We start from the raw sequence: 19,202 nt of genomic DNA, 5'->3' as shown, positions 1-19,202 counted from the left end.
CACAGGTGCAGAGCGCTCCTGGCTGTGGATGCGGCATGCAGCCGTACAGCGCTGACTGGCTGAATTACCAGGACTCATAGCAGAAGATCCAGGTGGTGGAGGTGGACAGCAAGGGACTGGTTAGCCTGAAGGGGGCTGGAGGAAGCCCCAGGTATGTATAAAACTTTTCTTTTCATCCTTCTCAGGTACCATTTAATTCATAGTCACCAAACCAAATTTTAACAACATATCAAATTATTTGATTTCATGAGCAAAGAGTGCATACATTTGCATAAATCAGAATCAACGCAGAATTATTTCCATCTCATTGACCATCTTTATTGGTTACACATCAGGCCTTATACTTACAGCATAGATGTTATTTAGCATACAGGATCTTCTCAAAAAATTAGCATATTGTGATAAAGTTCATTATTTTCTGTAATGTACTGATAAACATTAGACTTTCCTATATTTTAGATTCAAATACACACAACTGAAGTGGTTCAAGCCTTTTATAGTTTTAATATTGATGATTTTGGCATACAGCTCATGAAAACCCAAATTTCCTATCTCAAAAAATTAGCATATTTCATCCGACCAATAAAAGAAAAGGTTTTTTTTAACCACTTGCCGACCAGGGGATATTACAGTGATCGGTGCTGCGTGGGCTCTACAGCCCGCAGCACCGATCAGGAGTGCAGCAGGGCGATCAGACTACCCCCCTTTTTTCCCCACTAGGGGGATGTCCTGCTGGGGGGGTCTGATCGCCGCCGGCTGCATTTGCTTAGCGGGGGGGCTCTTCAAAGCCCCCCTCCGCAGCGTTCTCCGCCGTCTTGCCGCTCCCTCCCTCTCAGCTGAAGGATAGGCTTCAGCCTATCATATCCCGGCGATCCCCGGCCAATCAGAGGCCGGGGATCGCCGATCTGCGCAGCAGCGCCGTATGATGTAAACAGCAGGGATTTCTCCCCGCCTGTTTACATTTTGCCGGCGAGCCACGATCGGCGGCTCTCTGGCTGTTCACGGAGACACCCTCCGTGAACGGACATGGAAAGGCCGCTCGATCGAGCGGCCGTTTCCATGGTAACCCGCAGACGACCAGTTTACGCCAATCGGCGTTAGCTGGTCGTCAAGAGGTTAAACAAAAAAAGTCTACCTTCAAATAATTATGTTCAGTTATGCACTCAATACTTGGTCGGGAATCCTTTTGCAGAAATGACTGCTTCAATGAGGCGTGGCATGGAGGCAATCAGCCTGTGGCACTGCTCAGGTGTTATGGAGGCCCAGGATGCTTCGATAGCGGCCTTAAAGAGTAACTGTCAGGCTGCAACAGCTAATTTAAACCTCTATTCTCCTGTGTTAAACAGTTTAGAAGGAAGCCAAAAAGGCAATACTGCAGTTAAAAATCTCTCTTACTTTAGATGTTTGCTGACAGCAAGGCTCCGTATTCCCAGGGTCCTAAGGAGGACGCAAGCCGAATAACAGATACTGCAAAGCATTCTGGGGCCCTCCCCTGGCTGCTAGTGAGGCTCAAGTTTCAACAGCATGTAACAGTCTAGCTCACAGCACTAATAAATCTCGGGCAGAGTACACTGCAGGAGTCCGCTATTGTTCCTAGCCCCATGGCTAATTAATATTCACTGCACAGTAGTGTTATTCATTACCAGCGTTTGTGAGAGTGGAATCATCAGGAAGCAGGCAGGACATGACGACACATTTGGCTTCATAGGAGACAGCCAAACATGGAACCTGCCATGAGCTGTCAGGAGCATCATTCTCTGCAAATACTATATAAAAATTCTGTGAAATCCAAACGTGGACAGTGAAATGCATATGTAATGTAAGTACAGCCAATGTTTAGCTACTGATATATGTGTTTATTTTCTCTGAGACCTTATACCTAACAGCTCCTCTTTAAGCTCATTCAGAGTGTTGGGTCTTGCGTCTCTCAACTTACTCTTCACAATATCCACAAAAAACACAATTGCTAACTTCCAGCTAGAGCAATAACCTGCCTCTATCTGGCCAGCAGACGCCAGTCAGCCAATCAGGTGTACTGTCATACACCCTTTGCCTGCTGTACCAAATCCAGCAGGAATTACATAAATTAGCATTCAGGTGGGAGGCTTCGGTTGGACGCAATCGTGAATTGCATCGTTTACAGGGACGCCCCGTGTAGGCACATCTCCCACACGGTCCCCTCCCTAACCACTCACCTGTCAACCGCATTCTAGAAGCTGCAAAAAAGAAATTTAAAATCACAAACACTGGTCCACATGACAGCCCAGGGGCCCCAGGTCTCTCACTCGCTGGGGCCCCCAAACCATCATGCGACACCTATCTTCACAATATCCCACAGATTCTCTATGGGGTTCAGGTCAGGAGAGTTGGAAGGTCAATTGAGCACAGTAATACCATGGTCAGTAAACCATTTACCAGTGGCTTTGGCACTGTGAGCAGGTGCCAGGTCGTGCTGAAAAATGAAATCTTCATCTCCATAAGGCTTTTCAGCAGATGGAAGCATGAAGTGCTCCAAAATCTCCTGATAGCAAGCTGCATTGACCCTGCAGCTGACATGGCACCCCAGATCATCACTGACTGTGGGTACTTGACACTGGACTTCAGGCATGTTGACATTTCCCTCTCCCCAGTCTTCCTCCAGACCTTGATTTCCGAATGACATGTAAAAGTTGCTTTCATCCGAAAAAAGTACTTTGGAACACTGAGCAACAGTCCAGTGCTGCTTCTCTGTAGCCCAGGTCAGGCGCTTCTGCCGCTGTTTCTGGTTCAAAAGTAGGTTCATGCTTCCATCTGCTGAAAAGCTTTATGGAGATGAAGATTTCATTTTTCAGCACGATCTGGCACCTGCTCACAGATACTCAGGTTTTACTGAATTTGCCATATGCTTGTTCCTGGGTTTTGACTCAGACACTACTTATGCCAGATGATCAGCAGGGCTGCCAGGCAACTGGCATGGTTTACAAGGAAATAAATATGGCAGCTTCCATATCCTTCTCACCTCAGTTTCCCTTTAGTGGATACTGGGCTTGATTCACAAAGCGGTGCTAACCTACTTAGCACGTCTAAAGTCTTTAGACGCGCTAATAAGGGTGCTAAGTAGGTTAACACCGGATTTCTCAATCAGATCGCGCGCTAACTTTGCGCGCACAAAGTTTTACGCGCGCTAAGTCCCATAGGCTTTAATGGGCACTTCGCGCGGAGTGCCCTGCGCAGTACGCGCGTAAAGTTTTACGCGCATAAAGTTTTGCGTGCGTAAAGTTTTATGCACGAAAAGCTTGTTTAGACGTGCTAAGGGGGTTTTCACCGGCGTGCTAACAGTTAGCACCGCTTTGTGAATCAAGCCCACTGTGTGTTGCTGTGCTGCATACACACCACAGTAGGAGAGGGAGACAGGAGGAGTAATGATAGATGTATGGGTCAGTATACACACATGCAACTACGAAAATAATGACACATTTCAGAGTTAGATTTAAATAACGTTTTAATTAACACAACAGTAAAATAACAATGTAAAAAGAAAAAAAAATGCAAAAACTTTTTTCTTCAACGTGAACATACTATTCTGTTCAGGGTGAACCAGATGGGCAGGCAATAAAATGTTTACTCTTACTGGAGGGGTTATGGCAAGGGACCTCTCTCTTTAGGTGGGGGAAGGTTATCTTATCATCCTGCACTGAGTCTCAATATCATGTGTCTTAAAGGGAAGGTTCAGGGAGGGGGTAAAAAAAATAAAAATCCACTTACCTGGGACTTCCTCCAGCCCGTGGCAGGCAGGAGGTGCCCTTGCCGCCGCTCCGGATGCTCCCGTTCGTCTCCGGTGGCCGACCCGACCTGGCCAGGCCGGCTGCCAGGTCAGGCTCTTCTGCGCTCCGACGACAGGCTCTTCTGCGCTCCACGCGGGCCCGCTGACGTCATTGGACGTCATCCGGGCTGTACAGCCCGGAGGACATCCGATGACGTCAGCGCGCCCCCGTGAGGCGCAGATTGGAGCGCAGAAGAGCCCGACCTGGCAGCCGGCCTGGCCAGGTCGGGTCGGCCACCGGAGACGAACGGGAGCATCCGGAGCGGCGGTGAGGGCACCTCCTGCCTGCCACGGGCTGGAGGAAGCCCCAGGTAAGTGGATATGGATTTTTATTTTTTTTACCTCCTCCCTGAACCTTCCCTTTAAAACAGAATTAAATTAAGTTCTGTTGTAATGTTGACACCTAGCTAGCTATACTAGCAGCCAGGCTTGAAGGAATGTACACAGTGCAGGGAAAGTCCTGTCCTGCTAGTCATTCACTCCCCAGTCAAAATCCACAGTAAAATGAATCAAATGATTTGTTCAAAGATCCAGATCTTTTCAATGAACCGAATCAAATGATCCGATTCCTTGAAAAGATCCGAACTTCCCATCACTAGCTGGGAAGGAATCTACAGTGATATTCTATAGGATATGGTGCATTTCTGAGGTAATATACCGTTAGGTCCATAAATATTTGGCACATTTTTTTCTCTAATTTTGGTTCTGTGCATTACCACAATGAATTCTTAAGTGAACCAAGGACCATTTTTACCACCCAGGGGCTTCTCAATAGCATATTTAATATGCATTTTAAAATTGTGGCTCATTAATAAAAAAAACAACTTACTTTTTACCTCTTCTGTTGACATTTAAAAGTTTAGCAGTGGGTTTTATTACCCTACTTCCAAGGCCTGGTCGACCACAGAAATTTCAAGCAACTAGGGACTGATGTAATTATTTTATTACACACATTAGCAGAGAGCAATCACAAAAGCTTTCATCAGTAGAGGGGGTGGGGAGATACGACACTGTGCTTCAAAGGGTTTACAGAAGTCACAGATGCCATCTTCACACCTTCCGCCAGTCACCCCACTAGTGATGGATGAGCCTATTGCCTGTCACCCCGCTGGAGAAGCCCCCCACCCCTCTGCTCCTCGCCGGTCACCCCTCTGGAGATTATTATTTATTATTTATTGTATTTATAAAGCGCCAACATATTATGCAGCGCTGAGATGGAGGAGACCCTCGCCTGTCGCCCCTCTGGAGATGGAGGAGACCCTCGCCTGTCACCCCTCTGGAGATGGAGGAGACCCTCGCCTGTCACCCCTCTGGAGATGGAGGAGACCCTCGCCTGTCACCCCTCTGGAGATGGAGGAGACCCTCGCCTGTCGCCCCTCTGGAGATGGAGGAGACCCCCGCCTGTCGCCCCTCTGGAGATGGAGGAGACCCCCGCCTGTCGCCCCTCTGGAGATGGAGGAGACCCCTCGCCTGTCACCCCTCTGGAGATGGAGGAGCCCCTCGCCTGTCACCCCTCTTGAGATGGAGGAGACCCCTAGAGATGGAGGAGACCCCTCGCCTGTCACCCCTGGAGACGGAGGAGACCCCTCGCCCGTCACCCCTCTGGAGATGTGCAGTATGGGGGAGGTATTTGAGAGATATTAGGTTCGCCCCCATATAAGAGCGGTGAGTGATTAGTGGTATATATGGGGAAAGGAAGGGGCGGGCCCTTTAGGCACCGGTGAAGCTATCGCACCTTCCCCCTCCCTTCCCGGTTCAGCGGTAGAGGCTTCGGTACCGGAAGTATGTAGGCGGGGGGAGGGGCGGTGTCCCCTCTGCAGGTGGCGCTGTGGTCTCTACCGGGGGCGGAGTCACTTCTCTGACCTGCAGCTGCTGGAAGCGCCTCACCTGCCTGGTGTAGAGGGCGAGAGCGGGTGAGTGACCCGAAACCCATTGCCGCCATCATTGCTATCGTCTTCCTTCCTCCTTTTATGTATAGCCGGGTGCAGGGGGCGTGGCTTCCTCCATCATCACCCCTCCTGTCATATAGGTACATTGTGCCATAGGGAGAGATAGAGGGTGACACATATAGAAAGAGATGCAGCGTAATAGAGAGATACAGAGAACTAGAGATACAGGATATATAGTGACACATATAGAGAGAGAGACAGGGTGACACATATAGAAAGAGATACAGGGTGACATTTATATAGAAACAGATTCAGCATAATATATAGAGAGAGAGATACAGGATATAAAGAGAGATACAGGGTGACATATAGGGAGATATGGGGGCGACACACACATAGAGAGAGAGATATAGAGATAGAGGGTGACACACACAGAGAGAGAGAGATACAGGGTGACCCATATAGAAAGATAGAGATAAAGGATATATATATAGTGACACACATATGGAGATACGGGGTGACACACACATAGAGAGAGATACAGGGTGACATGAAGAGAGCTAGAGGTAAATGATATATACAGTGACACATATATGGGGTGACACACATAGAGAGAGATACAGGGTGACACATATATAGAGAGATACCGAGTAACATATACAGTATATAGATAGAGATAGTGGATGACACATATATAGAAAGATACAGGGTGACACATATATAGAGAGATACATGAAGGTGACACATAGAGAGAGAGATACCGAGTAACATATAGAGATACAGGGTGACACATATAGGGAGAGAGATAGTGGGTGACACATATATAGAGAGATACAGGGTGACACATATAGAGAGAGATACAGAGTAACATATACAGTATATAGAGAGATAGTGGATGACACATATATAGATAGAGATAGTGGGTGACACATGTATAGAAAGATACAGGGTGACATATATAGAGAGATACAGGAGGGTGACACATATAGAGAGAGATACCGAACAACATATATAGAGTTACAGGGTGACATATGTAGAGAGATACAGGAGGGTGACACCTATAGAGAGAGATACCAAGTAACATATATAGAGATACAGGGTGACACGCACATGGAGACATACCGGGAGACATCTATAGAGATACAGAGTGACACATATGAGATATGGGGTGACACACAGAGATACAGGGTGACACATATATAGAGACAAATATCTAGAGATACAGGGTGACATATACATCAAAATACAGGGTGACTTATGTATAGAGAGATACAGGGTGACTTATGTATAGAGAGATACAGGGTGACATGTATAGAGAGATACAGGGAGACACATATATAGATATTCAGGGTGACAGATATATTTTGTGTCTTGGAAATCATTATACATTTTCTTCATCATGTTACTTTTATCACTGTCATTACCACTTCTGTATTTTGTATTTTGTATAATTCTTTGTATTTTGTCACTAATTATATATCTTATATGTTAGTGTACACCATTGTCTGTATTATGTACCCATGTTTGTTTCTTACTTCGTACAGCGCCACGGAATATGTTGGCGCTTTATAAATCAATAATAATAATAGATATTCAGGGTGACACATATATAGAGGTGACCAGGGCCGGTTCTAGACCTTTTGGTGAGCACTGTAAAAACAGTGCAGAAGATTTGGGCGCAGGTGTTGTAATGAAAAATATTTCAACCTGTAATGTTTTGCAACTTGAATGGACTGTTCTTAACTGCGCATGCCCCGCCTTCTTTCACATTTCCCGGCTGCCATTATTTGCATCGGCCGGTGTTTAGTTCCCTTCAGGGGGTGTTATTAGTTGCCCACCAAGGGGAGGGGGGGGGGGTATTTTCCCTCCAGGGTGGGGGGTTATTGGTTGCCCACCAGGGAGGGTTCTTTATTCCCTGCCGGGGTGGGGAAGGGGGCCTTATTAGTTGCCCAGTAGAGGGTTAATAGGGTTAGTTTTGGGTTGCATTCTCTGATACAAATACATTGACATCCATGGTAAGGTTGCACTTTCTGATAGCTATAAGTATAAATTATCGCAACCGGTTGCAAAATATAAATTTGAATACATTTCCACCATACTGGTGCCTCCATAGGCTTTAATAGGCTGCAATTACGGCTATAGCAGCACTAGGTAATACGTAATAAGGGCTCCATCAAAAGACTGAGCACAAATTACTACAAATACGCTGTACTTTGTCCACCAGTTGTAGCTGGAAGCTGAATTACGTGTTTCCCCACTATCTACGGTGACCTGGAAAAGGAATAGTAATTAGTGCCGCTGGGACTTGTACAGGACCAGGGTGAGCCATTTATCGGCTTTACCTTGCACCCAAATCTCCCGGCGACTGATTCATATGTATGCACTCTTTGGCGGTGCCATGACACTAAGTGACGCTTTTTCGTCAGGTGGCATGGGCGCTGGAGCGGCATCTGGCACGCCTCCCACTCTGCGGCCGCTGATCGTCTTACCTTCTCTATAACACCCCCCGTCCCCTTGCATGTCGCTGCTACACAGACCTCAGATCAGAGCGGCCCGCTGTGACAGGACAGCGGCTCGCCTATCAGCGTGTATACAGGAAGTAAGTACTTGCTTCCTGTATATGCGCTGATAGATGAGTCGCTATCCTGTCACAGGGGCGCAGTGGATCTCTCTGATCTGAGGTCTGTGTAGTAGCGGCATCACATGCAAGGTAAGATGATTGGCAGCCGCAGGGGGGGGGGGGGGGCACCTATTGGCTACTTGTACTGGGGCAACTAAACTGGCTGCCTATACTGGGCCTGGGGGCAACTATTCTGGCTACCTATACTGGGCTTGGGGGCAGTTATACTGGCAACCTATTTTGGGCTTGGGGGCAACTAAGCTGGCTACCTATAGTGGGCTTGGGGGCAACTATACTGGCTACCTATACTGGGCCTGGGGCAACTAAACTGGCTACCTATACTGGGCTTGGGGCAACTATACTGGCTACCTATACAGGGGGGTAACTATATTGCCTACCTGCCCAACTATATACCTACTGGATGCACCCATCTGGCTGACCTATACTGGGGGCACCTATACTTTGCTACGTATATTGGGGCACAAATTCCTGGCTTCCTATACTGGGGGCACCTATACCTGGCTACCAACATACCTATACTGAGGATGTTTTTTTTCTTTTCTTTGGTTGCACCGCAGCTATAACGTACTGTGTAAATTGTCCAACAATTTACACTGCACGTAATAACTGCGGTGCGACCCAAAAAAAAACCCCAGAATAGGTAGGTAGGTAGCCAGGTATAAGTGCCCCCAGTATAGGAAGTCAGGAATTGGTGCCGTCAATATACGTAGCCAAGTATAGGTGCCCCCAGTATAGATAGCCAAGTATAGGTGCCCCCAGTATAAGTTAGCCAGGTATAGGTGTCCCCAGTTTAGGTGCCCAGGTATGGATGTCCCCAGTATAGATGACTAGGTATAGGTGACTCCAGTATAGGTAGCCAGCCTGTCCCCCCACTCCCGCCACCGCTCGTTTACCTGCTCGAGTCGGGGTCAGCGCTGATCTGAGGTCTCTGAAGTATGAAGCGAGGGGAATCCAGGGACTCTCTGGTTGGAGGAAAGGGCCCCCGACTCGAGCAGGTAAACGAGTGGCGGACGGGGAGGGAGTGGGGCAGGATGCCGTCCCTTGGAAGACGCCACCTGTCACACAACGTTCAGATGGTGTCGTACGTGTTCCGCCCCTGAGGGTGACACATATACAGAGATACAGGGTGACACACACATATATATATATATATATATATATATATATATATATATATATATATATATATATATATATATATATATATATATAGATCGATACAGGGTGACACACACACATATATATATATTTTAGATTCAAATACACACAACTGAAGTAGTTCGAGCCATTTATTGTTTTAATATTGATGATTTTGGCATACAGCTCATGAAAACCCAAATTTCCTATCTCAAAAAATTAGCATATTTCATCCGACCAATAAAAGAAAAAACAAAAAAAGTCAACCTTCAAATAATTATGTTCAGTTATGCACTCCATACTTTGTCGGGAATCCTTTTGCAGAAATGACTGCTTCAATGCGGCGTGGCATGGAGGCAATCAGCCTGTGGCACTGCTCAGGTGTTATGGAGGCCCAGGATGCTTCGATAGCGGCCTTAAGCTCATCCAGAGTGTTGGGTCTTGCGTCTCTCAACTTTCTCTTCACAATATCCCACAGATTCTCTATGGGGTTCAGGTCAGGAGAGTTGGCAGGCCAATTGAGCACAGTAACACCATGGTCAGTAAACCATTTACCAGTGGTTTTGGCACTGTGAGCAGGTGCCAGGTCGTGCTGAAAAATGAAATCTTCATCTCCATAAAGCTTTTCAGCAGATGGAAGCATGAAGTGCTCCAAAATCTCCTGATAGCTAGCTGCATTGACCCTGCCCTTGATAAAACACAGTGGACCAACACCAGCAGCTGACATGGCACCCCAGACCATTACTGACTGTGGGTACTTGACACTGGATTTCTGGCATTTTGGCATTTCCCTCTCCCCAGTCTTCCTCCAGACTCTGGCACCTTGATTTCCGAATGACATGCAAAAGTTGCTTTCATCCGAAAAAAGTACAGCACAGCACAGCAATGACACAGTATCCCTAAGCTTGTGTGTGAGGTCCGTGTTCACAACACCCTGGAACTGGTCTAAATGATAACACAGCAATGACACAGTATCCCTAAGCTTGGGTGTGAGGTCCGTGGTCACAACACCCTGGAACTGGTCTAAATGATAAAATAGAAATGACACAGTATCCCTAAGCTTGGGTGTGAGGTCCGTGGTCACAACACCCTGGAACTGGTCTAAATGATAACACAGCAATGACACAGTATCCCTAAGCTTGGGTGTGAGGGCCGTGGCCACAACACCCTGGAACTGGTCTAAAGTATAACACAGCAATGACACAGTATCCCTAAGCTTGGGTGTGAGGTCCTTGGTCACAACACTCTGGAACTGGTCTAACATATAACACAAACGTATTCTGGCTAAGTGTGAATTCCCAGGTCCTCCTGGTTCTAACACACTGTGGGATCTGACTGGTCTGAGTGCTCACACGTTAGTATTCGCAACGGCAGACAACCAGCAACTGACAAGCAAGATCTATATATACTTGCAGTGCTGTGCAGCATGCCCGAGCCATTCAGCCAATCCAGAGTCCAGCTGGGATCAGCTGATCGGCCTGATCAGCTGATTCCCCTTCTGCTGGTATAAATGTCCTGTCGCTTGGCGCGCGCACTCGTAGCTATCCATCTGAGTGCACTAGAAGGTCCAGCAAAGCCAGACGCGTGTCGCTGCGCGGAAACCGCCGATCTGAACGCGGAGATAGCCGCCCCATCACTAGACCACGCGGCAGCATCTCCGCTGTTCATTACAAGTTCATTATTTTCTGTAATGTACTGATAAACATTAGACTTTCATATATTTTAGATTCAAATACACACAACTGAAGTAGTTCAAGCCTTTTATTGGTTTAATATTAATGATTTTGGTAAACAGCTCATGAAAACCCAAATTTCCTATCTCAAAAAATTAGCATATTTCATCCGACCAATAAAAGAAAAGTGTTTTTAAAACAAAAAAAGTCAACCTTCAAATAATTATGTTCAGTTATGCACTCAATACTTGGTCGGGAATCCTTTTGCAGAAATGACTGCTTCAATTCGGCATGGCATGGAGGCAATCAGCCTGTGGCACTGCTCAGGTGTTATGGAGGCCCAGGATGCTTCGATTGCGGCCTTAAGCTCATCCAGAGTGTTGGGTCTTGCGTCTCTCAACTTTCTCTTCACAATATCCCACAGATTCTCTATGGGGTTCAGGTCAGGAGAGTTGCCAGGCCAATTGAGCACAGTAATACCATGGTAACCATTTACCAGTGGTTTTGGCACCGTGAGCAGGTGCCAGGTCGTGCTGAAAAAGGAAATCTTCATCTCCATAAAGCTTTTCAGCAGATGGAAGCATGAAGTGCTCCAAAATCTCCTGATAGCTAGCTGCATTGACCCTGCCCTTGATAAAACACAGTGGACCAACACCAGCAGCTGACATGGCACCCCAGACCATCACTGACTGTGGGTACTTGACACTGGATTTCTGGCATTTTGGCATTTCCCTCTCCCCAGTCTTCCTCCAGACTCTGGCACCTTGATTTCCGAATGACATGCAAAAGTTGCTTTCATCCGAAAAAAGTACTTTGGACCACTGAGCAACAGTCCAGTGCTGCTTCTCTGTAGCCCAGGTCAGGCGCTTCTGCCGCTGTTTCTGGTTCAAAAGTGGCTTGACCTGGGGAATGCGGCACCTGTGGCCCATTTCCTGCACACGCCTGTACACGGTGGCTCTGGATGTTTCTACTCCAGACTCAGTCCACTGCTTCCGCAGGTCCCCCAAGGTCTGGAATCGGTCCTTCTCCACAATCTTCCTCGGGGTCCGGTCACCTCTTTTCGTTGTGCAGCGTTTTCTGCTACACTTTTTCCTTCCCACAGACTGAGGTGCCTTGATACAGCACTCTGGGAACAGCCTATTCGTTCAGAAATTTCTTTCTGTGTCTTACCCTCTTGCTTGAGGGTGTCAATGATGGCCTTCTGGACAGCAGTCAGGTCGGCCCAATTTACACTTGAAAGCGCAAAACGCCGGCAATTACCACCGGCGTTTTGCGGGAGTGATTTTTCCGCGATTACATGCGGAAAAATCACTGGACACTGCAGCGATTTTTTTCCGCGATCGCGTTTAGCACTTCTATTATTATTATTATATTATATTATATTAGCGCAAAGTAAGAACGGGCCCATAGGGTTTTATAACACTAGCACTTTAAAAAGCACCAGCGCTTGAGCGTTTTGCCGAAATCGCAGGCAAAACGCTCTAGTGTAAAAGGGGCCCTGAAAGTCCTGGCTACAACAATTAACAAGGAAAGGGCAGAGGAAAATACTGGGCTGCAGGAAGGGGGTGAAACATTGCTGAACTTGGGGACCTGGAGGAATTATTGCCTGCACTTAAGGGACAGGAGGGGTTAGTGGCTGCAATACTGTATGCAGTACAGTCATTAACACCTCCTGGTCCACAAGTGCAGCTGTTAATTATTCCTGGACTGCAAGTGCAGCCATTAACTTTTCGGGGTAGACTTATACTTGAGTCAGTAGAAAAATTTCAGCTTCAGAGGGTCAAATATTGGACTCGACTTATACACAATGTCGACTTATATTCGAGACTATACGGTAAACTATAATTATTGATATCGCACTGGAAAACAAGATAGTATGCTGCCACCACTCTAGATTTTACGAGATAGAGAGATCTCAAAAGCTAATTATTCCTAAAGGAAGAAACGGTTAGTTGCAACCTAACTAGCCAAATCAACAATTTCTAAAATAAGACAATGCAGTAGTGTGTCTCAGTGTGAGGATGTGGAGTATCTAGCATAGATCAAAATAACCAGATAACAAGGGCAAAACTGAAACGATTCAATTGTTAGTTATAGTTTTATTATAAAACCTAGACACACAAACATACATTAAAACCGACAATGAAATATATCTGATAGTAGAACAGATTGGTTGAATAGGATAAGCGAGAGATGAAAGTAGAATGTCTGTAAGTTCAAAATACCGTGTTTGGAGTCCAGTAAAATGATAGTCTTTTGCTGAAAGACACCCAAAGATAGGTAATGTGATGAAACAAAAAAATAATAATAAGGGGGAGGGAGTGTCTTTACCGCTGGTGATTTCTGGCGTCCATGCTAGTGACCATATTTTAAAGGCACTTGTATTGATCTGACGAAGCGGGCTGAGACTCGTGAAGCGCGTTGTCTTTTTAATCGTGCTGAATAAATAATGTGATTTTTTTTACATTAACCCTGTGGTTTGGGTTCTTCCATGTGGGGTGGTAAAGACACTTCCCTACCCCTTATTTTTTTTGTTTTATCACATTTCCTATCTTTGGGCGCCTCTACCCCCCTTCCCCCCCCCAATTCTTAAAGACCTTGTTCTGAAGGAGGGGTTGACATAAGAGCTGACGCTCTTCCTGAAGGAGGAGAAGTTTCAATCCTCTTACCAAAGAGTAGAAATCTGGCAGAACGTAACTATCCTGCGCAGAGTGATTAAGATGTGGAATGCATTGCCACAGGAAGTCGTTATGGCAAACTCTATACCTGCATTTAATGGCCCATACTCACGAGGGACTTTTGTCGCCTCAACACGCGGCGCGCGCGTGTTGCGGCGACAGGTCGCCCGTGAGTATGGGCCGTCGCACGCGCGCGCACCCCGAACTGTCGCCCGCCGCTCATGTCGCCATGCGATTGAAAGTTTCAATCGCATGGCGACAGTCGCCGCCGCACCTCCCCCGCAACTGTCGCTAGTCCGCGTGAGTACGCGGACTAGCGACAGCAACCTCCATTGTATCAAATGGAGCTTCCGGCGGGGGGAGGAGGAACGTCGGCGACAGCTTCCGCCTCGCCGCTGGTCCCTCTTCCGCGTGTGTACGCGGAGGGACCTGGCGAGAAGCTGTCGCCGGCCTGTCGCCCACACGCTCACGTGTGCTGGCGACAGGCAACATTTGCAGCCCGTGAGTACGGGCCTTAAAGGGGGCTTAGATGCTTTCCTTGCGTTGAAAGACATCCATGGCAACAATTACTAGGTAATGCCCAGTGGTGTTGATCCAGGGATTTTATCTGATTGCCATCTGGAGTCGGGAAGGAATTTTTTCCCTTTTGGGGCTAATTGGACAATGCCTTGTAAGGGTTTTTCGCCTTCCTCTGGATAAACGGGGATATGTGAGGGAGCAGGCTGGTGTTGTACTTTGTTCTCTGGTTGAACTCGATGGACGTATGTCTTTTTTCAACCAAAATAACTATGTAAATATGTAACTGTATAACTCCGATCAACGACCAGAGTGCGCCTTCGCACTCAGAGGCACGCAACGAGTCCACGTATATGAAACATGAGGGCTATTGCATGAGTATTATTACAGTGTTATTTGAACCTGTATTTCTCCAGATTCAGAAGTCTAGTTTGTCTGGCGACCTCACCAATCAGGTGTCTGCCTGAGCCCAACAAACCTGTGTGAAGGTGGGCAACATAGGAGCTTTCCAACCAATGAAATCTAAAGAAAATATGTAGATGATTAATCCTTTGAGTTGCACGAGGCTTCAGCTGCAGCTCCTGGAAGCAGCTGAGTGTGTACAAATCAGATAAGAGTCTTTGAAGCCAGGAGATCTGGTAGAGGTCTGAAGAAATGATTTTGAACTACGGGCTTTCAGAGCCATAAAGTCTAATGCCTAATAAATACGGTACGATTTTCTGTGCGATAGATGAATCCGATAGATAAAATCCGTCATGTCCGATATTGCTCCCGATCGTTTCCGCGCTTGATTTCTCATAGTGAATGGAAAAAGATACGAAAAACGAATGAAGATAAGGGAATCGAGCACAGAATCGAGTGCGGAATCATGCGGGAAAAACAATCGGGTCGCAAAATCGCACGGAAAATCTTACCGGGTGTACCCAGCATAATGCTAGGTACATACCATACAATTTTCTGTTAGATTTACCTACCAGATATATTTTTTCCAACATGCCTGATCTTAATTTCAATTGATTTTCCCATCTATTTCCATTCACATGTATGGTAATCGATTGGAAAATCAATTGAAATTAAGATTGGACATGTTGGAAAAAATCGATCTGGCAGGTAAACCTAAAGGTAGCCATACACTGGTCGATTTGCCATCAGATTCGACCAACGGATAGATCCCTCTCTGATCGAATCTGATCAGAGAGGGATCGTATGGCTACCTTTACTGCAAACAGATTGTGAACTGATTTCAGCCTGAAACCGTTCACAATCTGTTGTGGTGGTGGTGGTGGTGCTGCCGCCGCTCCCCCCGCCCGCCCCGCATACATTACCTGCTCCGCCGGCGAGACTCCAGTCCCCAGGTCTCCGCTATCTTCTCCGCTCTGGTCTCCAGGTCCAGCATGCTTTACTTCTTCCTGCCCGGCAGGAAGTTTAAACAGTAGAGCGCCCTCTACTGTTTAAACTTCCTGCCGGGCAGGAGGAACTGAAGCATGCCGGAGACCAGCGCAGACACGGAGCAGCGGTGACCGGGGGTAGTCGCGCTGGCGGAGCAGGTAATGTATTGCCGCTCTATTGCGTCGATCGTCGGGCACTCGAACGCCGCTAGCGACGCGCTCCCTACCCACGGGCGATCAACGGTAGTTTTCAGCACGGAGCGATCGACGGGATCAGACTAAATGGATCGAAATTTGGCGTGTAGCGCGAACGATTGGCAGCAGATTCGATCCCAGTGATCGAATCTGCTGTCGAAACGGCGGCAAATCGGGCCAGTGTATGGCCAGCTTAACAGAAAATTGTATGGTGTGTACCTAGCATTATGCTGGTAAACTTATATGAGCATTTTGTCAATTAGGTGGAAGACAGACGACCACTTAACCTGGCAGGGGGTATTGGGAAAAGCCCCCTTTGATGTGACTCTCAGCTTATAGCAGAGGAAAGTTTAATCATCAGTTCTAATGCTTGTGACTGATATGTGATGATGTATTCAATTATGAAATATGGTGAATGCATCACTCTGTCTCACAGTGCGGTCTCTCTCTGTCTCACAGTGCGGTCTCTCTCTGTCTCACAGTGCGGTCTCTCTCTGTCTCACAGTGCGGTCTCTCTCTGTCTCACAGTGCGGTCTCTCTCTGTCTCACAGTGCGGTCTCGCTCTGTCTCACAGTGCGGTCTCACTCTGTCTCACAGTGCAGTCTCGCTCTGTCTCACAGTGTTGTCTCTCTCTGTCTCACAGTGTTGTCTCTCTCTGTCTCACAGTGCGGTCTCTCTCTCTCAGTGTGGTCTCTCTCTGTCTCACAGTGCGGTCTCTCTCTGTCTCACAGTGCGGTCTCTCTCTGTTTCACAGTGCGTTCTCTCTCTGTCTCACAGTGCTGCGGTCTCTCTCTGTCTCACAGTGCGGTCTCTGTCTCGCAGTGCGGCCTCGCTCTGTCTCACAGTGCGGCCTCGCTGTGTCTCACAGTGCGGCCTCGCTGTGTCTCACAGTGCGGTCTCGCTCTGTCTCACAGTGTGGTCTCGCTCTGTCTCACAGTGTGGTCTCGCTCTGTCTCACAGTGTGGTCTCGCTCTGTCTTACAGTGTGGTCTCACTCTGTCTCACAGTGTGGTCTCGCTCTGTCTCAGAGTGAGGTCTCTCTCTGTCTCACAGTGCGGCCTCTCTCTGTCTCACAGTGCGGCCTCTCTGTCTCACAGTGCGGCCTCTCTGTCTCACAGTGCGGCCTCTCTCTGTCTCACAGTGCGGTCTCTCTCTGTCTCACAGTGATGCCCCTCTCTGTCTCACAGTGCCGCCTCTCTCTGTCTCACAGTGCCGCCTCTCTCTGTCTCACAGTGCCGCCTCTCTCTGTCTCACAGTGCCGCCTCTCTCTGTCTCACAGTGCGGTGTCTCTCTCTGTCTCACAGTGCGGTGTCTCTCTCTGTCTCACAGTGCGGTGTCTCTCTCTGTCTCACAGTGCGGCCTCTCTCTGTCTCACAGTGCGGTCTCTCTCTGTCTCACAGTGTGGCCTCTCTCTGTCTCACAGTGTGGCCTCTCTCTGTCTCACAGTGTGGCCTCTCTCTGTCTCACAGTGTGGCCTCTCTCTGTCTCACAGTGTGGCCTCTCTCTGTCTCACAGTGTGGCCTCTCTCTGTCTCACAGTGTGGCCTCTCTCTGTCTCACAGTGCAGCCTCTCTCTGTCTCACAGTGCGGTCTCTCTCAGTCTCAGAGTGTGGTATCTCTCTGTCTCACAGTCTCTTTCTCTCGCAGGATGGCTTGCTGTCTGAAGGACGAGTTGCTGTGCTCCATCTGTCTCAGCATATACCAGGATCCGGTGAGTTTCGGCTGTGAACATTACTTCTGCCGGAAATGTATAACAGAGCACTGGAGCCGGCAGAAGCACGGCGGCCCCTTGGACTGTCCGGAGTGCCGCAGAACCTTCATGGAGCCCACCCTGTCCCCCAGCCTGAAGCTGTCTAATATAGTGGAGAGATACTCAGCCTTCCCATTGGACGCCATCCTGAGTGCCCAGCGCAGCTCCTTCCCCTGCAAGGACCATGATAAGGTCAAGCTCTTCTGCTTGACGGACCGCACCGTGGTCTGCTTCTTCTGCGACGAGCCCTCCCTGCACGAGCAGCACCAAGTGACCAATGTGGAGGAGGCCTTCGAGGAGCTGCAGGTGAGGAGGCGGCACCAGACAACAACCGGGGGACATACTGGGACTTGTAGTGATACAGCAGCTAGAGAGGTATAACCGGGGGTCATACTGGGACTTGTAGTGACACAGCAGGTAGAGTTATAACCGGGGGTCATACTGGGACTTGTAGTGACTCAGCAGCTAGAGAGGTACAGCTGGGGGTCATACTGGGACTTGTAGTGACTCAGCAGCTAGAGAGGTACAGCTGGGGGTTATACTGGGACTTGTAGTGACTCAGCAGCTAGAGAGGTACAGCGGGGGACATACTGGGACTTGTAGTGACACAGCAGCTAGAGCGGTACAGCTGGGGGTCATACTGGGACTTGTAGTGACTCAGCAGCTAGAGATGTACAGCTGGGGGACATACTGGGACTTGTAGTGACTCAGCAGCTGGAGAGATACAGCTGGGAACGTACTGGGACTTGTAGTGACACAGCAGTTAGAGAGGTACAGCCGGGGGACATACTGGGACTTGTAGTGACACAGCAGCTAGAGCGGTACAGCCGGGGGTTATACTGGGACTTGTAGTGACTCAGCAGCTAGAGAGGTACAGCTGGGGGACATACTGGGACTTGTAGTGACACAGCAGCTTGAGAGATACAGCTGGGGGTCATACTGGGACTTGAGGTGACACAGCAGCTATAGAGGTAGAACAGGGGGTCATACTGGGACTTGTAGTGACTCAGCAGCTAGAGAGGTACAGCTGGGGGTCATACTGGGACTTGTAGTGACACAGCAGCTAGAGTGGTACAGCTGGGGGTCATACTGGGACTTGTAGTGGCACAGCAGCTAGAGAGGTATACCCGGGGGACATACTGGGACTTGTAGTGACACAGCAGCTAGAGAGGTACAGCTGGGGGTCATACTGGGACTTGTAGTGACACAGCAGCTAGAGCGGTACAGCTGGGAGTCATACTGGGACTTGTAGTGACACAGCAGCTAGAGAAATACAGCTGGGGGTCATACTGGGACTTGTAGTGACACAGCAGCTAGAGATGTACAGCTGGGGGTCATACTGGGACCTGTATAGTGACTCAGCAGCTAGAGAGGTATAGTTGGGGACATACTGGGACTTGTAGTGACACAGCAGCTAGAGAGATACAGCTGGGGGGACATACTGGGACTTGTAGTGACACAGCAGCTAGAGAGATACAGCTGGGGGGACATACTGGGACTTGTAGTGACACAGCAGCTAGAGATGTACAGCTGGG

The 19,202-nt window shown here is 48.2% G+C and overlaps 1 protein-coding gene across 1 annotated transcript in view; it reads left to right on the top strand.

Annotated features, from left to right (window-relative positions):
* Positions 1-5,541: 5,541 nt before the first annotated feature.
* Positions 5,542-19,202, top strand: part of LOC137521826 (E3 ubiquitin-protein ligase TRIM62) — a 34,449-nt gene continuing 20,788 nt past the window's right edge. Inside the window, exons 1-2 of the mRNA XM_068241603.1 lie at positions 5,542-5,715; positions 17,565-17,973. Coding sequence (XP_068097704.1) covers positions 17,566-17,973 — 408 coding nt within the window. The 5' untranslated portion in view covers positions 5,542-5,715; position 17,565. The remainder of the gene's footprint in view (positions 5,716-17,564; positions 17,974-19,202) is intronic.

Source organism: Hyperolius riggenbachi, chromosome 6, assembly GCF_040937935.1.
Source record: "Hyperolius riggenbachi isolate aHypRig1 chromosome 6, aHypRig1.pri, whole genome shotgun sequence".
NCBI classification, from domain to species: domain Eukaryota; kingdom Metazoa; phylum Chordata; class Amphibia; order Anura; family Hyperoliidae; genus Hyperolius; species Hyperolius riggenbachi.
This window is presented reverse-complemented; position numbering and strand designations above follow the sequence as displayed.